The sequence below is a fragment of the Melopsittacus undulatus genome, chromosome 1, assembly GCF_012275295.1.
Source record: "Melopsittacus undulatus isolate bMelUnd1 chromosome 1, bMelUnd1.mat.Z, whole genome shotgun sequence".
In the NCBI taxonomy this organism is placed as follows: Eukaryota; Metazoa; Chordata; class Aves; order Psittaciformes; family Psittaculidae; genus Melopsittacus; species Melopsittacus undulatus.
Window position 1 is genome coordinate 43996423 of NC_047527.1, and position 9988 is coordinate 44006410.

General features: G+C 41.0%; 1 protein-coding gene across 5 annotated transcripts in view; it reads left to right on the plus strand.

Annotated features, from left to right (window-relative positions):
* The window catches only part of NOL4 (nucleolar protein 4), a 192827-nt gene extending 183067 nt beyond the window's left edge, over nucleotides 1-9760 (plus strand). For 4 of the 5 annotated variants that reach the window (XM_005153542.2, XM_005153543.2, XM_005153544.2 and 1 more), the window contains one exon: nucleotides 8936-9129. In XM_005153542.2, coding sequence (XP_005153599.1) covers nucleotides 8936-9129 — 194 coding nt within the window. Of the gene's footprint in view, nucleotides 1-2148; nucleotides 2230-8935 lie in introns of all 5 variants that reach the window. The other variant, XM_031052881.2, reaches the window with a different exon arrangement.
* The last annotated feature ends 228 nt before the right edge of the window (nucleotides 9761-9988 follow it).

A 9988-nucleotide genomic window follows, 5' to 3' on the forward strand; every position in this document is an offset into this window, starting at 1 on the left:
TCCCACTGAAAACAGTTGGCATTAGCTCTTTTACCCAACTGAGAGTAGCATTAAACTCCCCATGTGTTATTTGTCAGCAGAAGCCATCGGATTTATCCTGTTTTACATAATCTTAAACTGTGAGGAATCACAACTGCTTTGTGTATTTGTTCTTCCCCTCAATCCTGTTGTAATAGGAGACCGTTCTGTAGCTCCCATTTTTTCAGTGAATTGGGGGGTTTAGGCAAAAATTTTCTATGTCACCTCAGCATGCAGTTTTTAAAAAATGAGGTACAAATTCAACATCATAAATCAGTGTTGCTTTCTGATTTAAAAGCATAATTTTCTCTGTACCTTTACCATGGAAGACTTCAGTGTTTTTTCACAATTAAAGCTCAAGATGGGTTTTGCAGGACAAACAGTGATTATTCAGGAACTGCCAGATGCTGCACAGCTAATGCAGCCAGGGAACTGTGCAGGACACTGCATTTCCCTGGGTAGCATCTCTGGGGACCAATGGATGCTTACAGTTTGCATACTGACATAGGCTCAAACATTTCTTCTTGCTTGTCCTTCCCTACTTGCACTAGAAAATTTCATTGCTCTCTTGACAGACCTCACAGGACAGTTGTTTGCAGTTGTTATGCTGTTTCAGGGACTCTTGTTCCAAACATATGCAAGGCTGTTATGATGGTTAATGAGTTCCTTTCTGGAGGATAGGATATTTACTTGTGAATTGTTTTCAGGACCTAAGAAAAAAAATTAAGAATGCATTTCCTTTTCAATTTAGTAACCGATGAAATGTTCTTGTCATGTTTACAAATGGTCTCCTAGAATAAAAACAAATATACACCTCAGTCAGGATGTGTGTATAAACAAATACAGTCTGGTTTTGTGTATCTGCTAAAGCAGAAAAAAAAAGAAGTTGCAAAAGATAAACTCAATGCTTGAATGCCTTTTTCTGGACCTTCCCTCATAGTAATATAATGACTGTGTCTAGGTAGCTCTCCTATTTAGTACTCCAACTGATGCATGTATTTTTGTACTGTGACTCAGTTGATTTGGTTATTTCCTCCCCCTTAAAGTTCATCCCTACTCTGATCCCATCTTAGCTATCTGCTTGCCCAGCTATTCTGGTGGCTCTGGCTCTGGGACCTCTCTGTGCTTGCTGTTGCAATGTTTCTCTCTTCAGCCTGTCCTTTCACATGGCTAATTATAGAACCATAATTAGCTCCTTACACAACTGTATGGGGCAAGCCTTCATGAAACTGCTCAATATGAGCAAGCAGAATGCAACAGCTTGTACAGTGACCCCTCCTTTATTGTAGACAGGAAAAAAAAAGCACAGCAGGAAAAAGCTTGGGCTTATAGCATCAAGGTCTCTTTTTTCCCCTGCTTTTAAACCCTTTAGGCCAAGCCAGCTTGGCTGGAAACCTTTACTCCATCACCAAGAAGCCTGTGGGTTGGGGAGAAGCCTGTGGGTACATTGTCCTTGATTCTCATAAATCTTAAAAGAGAGCTGTTCTTTGAGAAGGGTGGATTTCCATGGCTCTCTTTTTAAGGTTAATGCAGTTCCTGCTACAGAACTGAATGGAGAATCTACAAGGTGGGGTAGGCCAGCAGGTACAAACAAAACTTGCTTGCCAGCCTGTAGCCAGTTACCAAGGCTTCAGCTGGCCCTGCACCAACACACCTGGACCAAGCTTGGAGGGATGGCCCAGCTCAACGGCAGGAGGGTGTGGATAAAAGGCAGGCTGCTGTGGTAGGAGCAAAATCTCTTGCTGTTGCCAGAAGCTGTTGAAGTCCCTGCATGCTGTCTAAGCCTCTCCTGACTGAGTGGGATTGCCCCACCTCCCCATGTGTTTCTGTCCAGTGGGTTGCCATCCACCCTCTCCTGCTGTCAGCTGCCAGCACTCCCTGAAGTCAGGGCAGGCTTGTCAGAGCCTTGCTCTCCATAGCCACTTTTCCTGAAGTTTGTTTTCCCTAAGAGGTGTGGACAGGATTTGTGATGTGAGGTTGTTTCTTGTGCATCGTTACCTGTCAGTCATTTCCCTTTGTGTGTGTAAAAAGAGTGGATGTTTCAGACTCAGTGGCTGATGGGCCATGCAGAACATGCCCTCATGTCATGGTAAGAGAAAGTAGCTGTTCTGTCTCTGTTTTTCTATGCAGATCTTCAGCCTACCTCCACCACAGCTGCAACTCAGCACTGCATCCCAGGCACCACAAACGTCCAGTCCCCTTCCAGCTCAGGTGAGTCCTCCCACCGAATGTGAATATGTTCACACCACAAGCAAATCAGCCTTCCTGGTCTTTCTGCCTCCTGAACCTTCAGGTGGCACAGACCTGCTGAGGATGAGCTGGGGGAAGCTCCTGGAGCTGATGCTGCTGAGTGATGCTGCTTTACTTTTGTATGTGACAGTAAAGAAGATGCCTCATTTCTGCAGCCTCAGATTTGGTGAGGTTGTAACCTTCTGTAAAATGTTGGCATTTGCATGATGAGTAGAGGCTTCTTGGCAATAAACTAGGAAGAGAAAAAGAAGTCCAGCTGAGCATATCCAGTATATAGCTATTTGTTAAAGTGCTGACTTGGTTACCCGCAGCATGGCCATAATGTAGGGGTTGAAAGTTTTTTGCTGTGGTTGATCTCTCCAGTTCTTTTTTATACTTCTACTGTTGCACAGCCTTCTGTGTTCTTAGTGCTACCCTAATGACATCAAAGTGGACAGAGATGAGACAAAACAGTTTGGCTCCAACACAGTGGGAGCCTGGGGCATGAAGGGATGCAGAACAGGAGTGATAGAGTTAGGAACCTGGGAGAGTGCATTTAGCCCCATTTTAAAAAGGCAAAATGTGGGCTTGGAAGATGCTAAATGGTTTGACCAGTGTTGTGGCAAAGGTGGGAATTTCTTGCTGGGTAATGCTGGCTAAATTCTATAGTAAAACCATCCTTACATTCCTCATCCCCTTCCCTCCTCTTCAAATTATCAGACACATGTTATATGCAAGTATTAATCTGCTCCCACCATAGGAATGGAGATGGAATGTCTGTGGATATATTGGCCAGTATCCTACTTTTCTAGCTTTGTTCATAGTTCAAGAGACAGCCATTACGACAAGGCAGGTGTATGCCACCTAATTAATCTCCTATGATGGAGAGAAAACACTTTTTCCTCACATAATCATTTCATCACAAACCAGTGTGTCTGATGACTGTTGAAAATGCATGATGATAATTTCTGTGTTTTCAGGTATTTCTGTGTTTTCATATCTCTTTCCTCAGGCAACGCAGCATTTTCTGCTATCTAATCTAGCTGAAGATGTGTTTTCCAGAGGGAAAGGTGTAGAAGAGAGAAGGAAACTTAAAAGATCCAATTCATTATCCCTGTTTTCTTGATCTGAGATCAGGCACTTCAAACAATAGTGTTACTCACATCTGCTCTGTATTTGAAGGCAGGAGGCAAAGAAACATTGACAGATGCGTAATGTCACAATAAAACATTCTTGCAATAATAAATACCTCTGATTTGGAAAAAGTAGCATCCTTTGATAGCTGTTTCTATTTACTTTGATTGGAGTATGTGAGAATCTAGTGCATACTTTTAGAGCCACTCATGGTAAAAAAGGGGAGAGGTGCAACAGAAAAGATAGGCAAGAAAGATTTCAAGGCATGGCCAAATGTATTTTTCTATAATTAAGTGCCACTGCTTCTTACATCTTCACTGATTTAAAAAGTTGCTCACCTATTCATGAGAATGTAGAAGCATGGCTGCTTAAGCACATCTAACTTTTAAAAATTATTTTTGTTGTTCTAAATTAATATTTGCAATAGTGATAACCATTTTGAGAGTCATTGGCACATTTATTATTCTCTCAGTAGCTGTTAATTATAAGATTGGTAGCTACCCAGTGACAGCACACAATTCTTAAGGGATTTTTGCTGAGACAGTTGATACTGTCTAAGCAACCAATAACAGCATGTCCACGTCTGACCCATATTTTGAAATTTTATATAAATCATGTTGCTAATGTGTAATGCACGAGGCAATAACTAGTTCCACTTAAGTCTTGTAATTTACAGAAAAGCTATTTGTTCCACAGTGTATTTAATTCTAGGTATTCCAAGCAGCTAATCTGATAAATGATTGTCTAACACATTAAGAGTAGGCTTTCACAGTTCTCATATTCAGCTTGATGTTGTTCCAAAAAGAACAGTTTCATTTCACAAGGGCCATTAGGTCTATATAACTGGACTGAGGTGGCAAATCAAAAATATTACCATGCTGAAGTGTCAATCAGGTGGCCTTCACAAGACGCAAAGAACAATGCTTCAGTCTTCTGAAAGGGTATAAAGGACAGGATCTGTCTCAGCAATTTGTTAAACCCCTGCTTGAGAATGTTGTGCTGTCATAAAAACATGGGAGGTGACAATCGTGAGTTACAATAGCATGCACTAAGAGAAATAAAGTATCCCATCTTCATCTCTATGATATATGCTTAATCTTTGCTTGAACACAGACACTGTGGAACCTGACAATGTTTGCAGTCATGATTTTTAATTGTCCTGAAGTACTCCAGGATAGGAAGCTGTATGCTAAAATGTGCAGTGTCACCTTGGAGGAACCTAACACTGCAAAATTCATTGCAAAAATACATAGTTTTCCCTCTGTGCAAAGATACACTTCTTTGGTCCTGTGAAGACTGGCAGCTTACTAAATAATGTCAAATAAACTGAGGAAATAGTTCCATTAAAAGTAGGGATGGCTATTAAAAGAAATGGTGACAAAACGGTTCAGATTTAGTCATCCATAGTGGTGGCTTCTGGAGATAGAGGTACATAGGTACATGAAGTGTCTACTTTGACCAGCTATTTGAAGACGTCAGAATAATCAGAATCAGCTGGATTTATTTGTCTAGGTAAAGAAATGCGGTAGATATTTCTGAGTAATATTTAGGTTCCCACCTTTCAATACCTGATTTGCATAAAATTACACAGGAAATATCTACACTCTAAGCATAAGATGTATTTATTCCTTATTTTCTGAATGACCAGGTATGACTGATGAAGCTACAGGGAGCTGATAGCATTTTTAGCATACAGCTGCCTGGATAACAATTAAGAACCAATAGCGCTGTGAGTGAGCGTCTAGCACAGCAATTAAAAGATGAGACTAGTGTAATACATCCAGGGGCTAGCCTGTGACTTAGGATAATCTTCCAGAAATAAAACTTGAGTTGTCATAGACAAACTTTGGAAGCGAGGTGTAGGGGGTTGCATAACATAATTAAAATAACTAAAATCCTTATCCTTACATCGAGCATAGAATCATAGGATAGTCAGGATTGGAAAGGACCTCAAGATCATCTAGTTCCAACCCCCCTGCCATGGGCAGGGACACCTCACGCTAAACCATATCACCCAAGGCTTCATCCAGCCTGCCCTTGAACAGTGCCAGGGATGGAGCATTCACTACCTCCCGTAGGGCAACCCATTCCAGTACCTCACCACCCTAACAGTAAAGAATTTTCTTCCTTATATTCAGTCTAAATCTCTGCTGTTTAAGTTTCAACCTGTTACCCCTTGTCCTATCACTACAGTCCCTAATGAAATAGTTCCTCCCCAGTGTCCCTGTAGGCCCTCCTTCCAGATACTGGAAGGCTGCTAGGAGGTCTCCACGCAGCCTTCTCTTCTCTAGGCTGAACAGCCCCAACTTTCTCAGCCTGTCTTCATATGGGAGGTGCTCCAGTCCCCTGATCATCCTCGTGGCCCTCCTCTGGACTTGTTCCTAACAGTTCCATGTCCTTTTTATGTTGAGGGACACCAGAAGTGCACACAATACTCCAAGTGAGGTCTCGCAAGAGCAGAGTAGAGGGGCAGGATCACCTCCTTCGACCTGCTGGTCACGCTCCTTTTGATGCAGCCCAGGATACAGTTGGCTTTCTGGGTTGTGAGTGCACACTGCTGGCTCATGTTCATTTTTTCATTGACTAACACCCCCAAGTCCTTCTCCACAGGACTACCATGAATTTCCTTTTTGCCCAACCTGTAGCTGTGCCTGCATGGTTTGTTCTCCTTCTGTTCAGCTTTCTGCCAGCACATGTAGCTTCCTTTTCTGAAAAGGCATGAGTGTATTGACTGTCCTGAAACCATAGCCATGAACACTCTGTGTGTGTTCACACACTGTGGTGGATTTCTTTGCTTTTTTGCTGAGAAAGCTTTTATTTTGGGGAAGTAGGATAGCACTGTGACTTTTTAAATACAAGACAGGAGCTGGGGAGTGAAGTATAATCCTATTTTCCTAGTATATATAAAAAAATCAAGTAGCCTGAAGGAGCTGGAGTAAGTTAAAATCCAAGATTTCTTATTTCCTTTGTGTAAAAGAATGCTGTATAAGAAAGAAGTCCCCCAGACCAACAGGAGTCCTGAGTCCTGATGGTTCCTTGTGTATGCAGACTGCAGATTTGCACTTCCTCAATCTTTGTTTCCAGGATCTTCAGGGGTTCGAAGATACTTATTCAGAACAGCTAAAAAACTTCTCTCATGATAGTTAATCCAGACATCTAGGAATACAGAGCCGGATCTTCTGTTTGTGTAAACCACTGTGATCCTATGGACTTGTGAGGCGTTACACTGATCTATGTGTGCTGGACATCTGGTCTTCTAGTTTTCCTTTCAGAGTGGTGCTTTAACTTTGTGTCATCAATTTTTGTAACAAAAACCTCAGAGATGTAAACAAACACATTTCTATGAGTGAAATAATATTCTAAAATCTATTCAATTAGTTAAAAATCTGGATTACCAATGAGAAAAGCCCTTCAGTTTTGTCTCAGAAAAAGACATGCCTTGCTGCAGGAGCTCTGTTCTGCCATATATTGTTTGTGTGGTTTTGGTTGTGACACGAATGAGAGTCGAGGAAAGAACATAAAAGATAAAGTAGGTTCATATGGAACACAGTGCCCTCAATATGTCAGTGGCACATTTTTTACTACCACCTCAATAAATATAGAAGTCTTTAATGACTTCTTACAACCTTTCAATCCAGCTGGCTTTATGATTTGTATACCATTCTTCTCTGTGCTGGGTTAAGATTTTACTTGGAAATGTCCTCTGAGCTTCTTTAAACTGTAATTGTTTCCCTGCAGCATGAGGTCACAGTGAAACAAATTTACTGAACTAATTGTCCTTTTATTTATGCTTTGTACACTTAAAGTCATTTAAAAAGTCAGTTCATTTATGCCTGTGTAAAACAGGATAATACAGTTGTAAGGGTAAGTGCTGTTCATGCCAGTTGCATAGTAGGAAATAAGATCTAATAGGACCCCGTCTGTTTGAGAATTTTCTCTTCATAGTCCCATCCCTGCTTTCATTCACTCAGGAGGAGATTTTCATTAACTTCAGTGTGTGTGGGGATATGGCAATCTCTACGTTCTTTGTCATCTGAGCTATATCTCTGCATAAGCATAAAAGACAGAAAAAGGTTCATGACCAGAACTTCAGCTTCTGGAAATCAGTACATCTCTTTCCATTAGTGCTCAAGACAGTGAACCTGGGTTTGAATCTCCTGATTTTGGTGGGGTTATTTAGAAGAACCTCTACAGTATGAATTGGTGTGTTCTGTATTCTGCAGTTGAAGATGATAAATTTTAAAATTAGTCCCATCTTCTTAGGAAGCAAGATCATCCAGTGAGCCAGTGCTGAGAAACCCTTGGCATTGACATATATTGTCAGGTGAAATTGAACAGTGACATTTTTCTCATTGGAAAGCAAGATACATTGCTTTGGATAGCTTGATCCCAATTTCTAGGAGAGTATTAAGATGAAGATCAGGTTAGTCTGATCTTCTGCATATCAAAAGTATAGATCTGCTACACTGTCAAAATGAATGAGTCATATTTTTAATGATTTGCACATTATAAGCTGCTTGATAGGCACACTTGCCATCTGTATCCTTCTATGTTTAAAAAAGTCCTCAGTTCAATTCTACCTGTCCAGGTTTACACTCCAGGAAGTAAAAAATGTATTATGTTAAATGGGAAATGGAAACATCTCATCAAAGCATGATATATCTTAGCTGATTATTAACTATAGTCAAACAGGGAAATTCCACACAGAGCCAAACTGCATAATGGCAGATGTTTCCGCCCATCACAGTAACCTGCAGACTGCCCTCAGGAGTGCTGTCTTCTGCAACATACGTGCTCTTGTGAATATTCTTTGATGAAATAAACTAAGTATATTGGTATAAGCTACCAATGCAACATGGTGATTGCTGCAGATTCTCTTGTCAGTGATCAGGCCTTACAAGGTTCTTGCAACATACTGCCAGTTGTATGCAGCCCCCGCAGGTTGATAGTATACCACTCACTGAGGCAGCCAGATTGTCGCCAGCCTAATCTCATTCATGTCCAGCTATTTATATAAGCAATCACATGGTGTCAGGGCTAGTCAAGTGAATGACCATTTATCTGCATCTGTAAGGGATTCACAGTCTGGCTGCATGCTGATTGAAGCACAAAATGTGAGAATAGAAAATCAGGAGAACATAAGTTTGATATTCTGTGATAAAAAGCTGCGAGTGTGCAGCTTGCCATGAAGGCTACAATGGCAGCTGGAGCTGGAGGAGGCACAGGAGGTGAACCTTCTGCCTGCTCACCAGCGTCAGATCCCAAGGCAGTGTTGGGCTGCAAGTGGCTTACTCTGTTGGGATACCCCCCAGAGGATAATTTTCTGTGGACCGTGGACTTGGCCCTCATGTTATGTAAGTAGAACTTAAAGGGTCTTTGTCATATATAAATATAAATCACTGTGATTCCTGTCAAGGCAGTGTTTGTTTCTGCTACTTCTCACTGGCACCCAGCAGAGAGCAGATTTTGCTACTCTGCATTCATAGCTACAAACCTGTGAAACGTCTCTGGCAGCAGATCTGAAGCTTCTTTTCTTTTCCTTTGTTATCTGCAGGTCCAACAGATCTCAGTATGAAGAGGCAGTTAGCAAGCAGCTCTGGATCCTCCAGTAGTTCAAGCTCTAGACCCCAGCTGAGTCCGACTGAAATAAATGCAGTGAGGCAGCTTGTGGCAGGGTATCGAGAATCAGCCGCATTTTTATTGCGTTCTGCAGATGAACTGGAAAACCTTATTTTGCAGCAGAACTGAGTCATGTGACCTTCACACTGGCCTGGTCTTATCTCAGAGTTTCCACTAATGACATTTTGATTTCCCAGAGCACACACTTCAGTTACTGCACAGTCTTTTAGGAGAGTTAATTACCATAATGCCACACTGTTCTTGATCCATAAAGTGATGTGTTAAGGTGCTTCAAGTGAACTTCGACCTCTGGTACTGCCGAGGTACTTTACTGTGTCCAGCCTATTGCTTTTGTTTTAGTGTGTCAGCATAAATATCGAAAAAGTGGCTAGAAATTAACTCGTTCTAACAAGTGGAGGAAACAGAAGATGCTGTGATGGTTTAAAAAGATATGGTTCAAGATCCAAGTGCAATATTAGTGGAATGTGATACTGACTCATTGGACTTAAAGCTGCAGTATATGGCAAAACGTTGCCAAATGTCCTGTTGCTACAGGGCACAATTGCAATTAAAAGGATCTTGTATTTTAAAAAAATGTAATTTTTATAAAAAACAAAACAAGAGATTTTTGTTTTCATTCAAGATTTTTCATTTTTACTTTGGTAAACTTTTTCACTGGTCCTGAAAATGTTTTGAGGAGCTATTTTAAGTCCCCCCTTCCTCTCTTGAACCCCTGACTGTGCCCTTCTCCCCAACTTCATATTCTTTCTACAACAAGTAACTCTTGATGCTGGATAATTCTTCCCCCGTGTACTGTAAATTGTCATCTATGGAATACCTTCCAAAGGAAGCATGCATTTCCTGCATTCATACCATTCTCAACTCCATTCTGTAATATATTGCAGCTTTATTAGCAATTAATAAAGAGTTGAGGGTTTTTTAAAAAAAGACATATCATTGAGAAATAAAAAAGAGAAACTGATTTCTT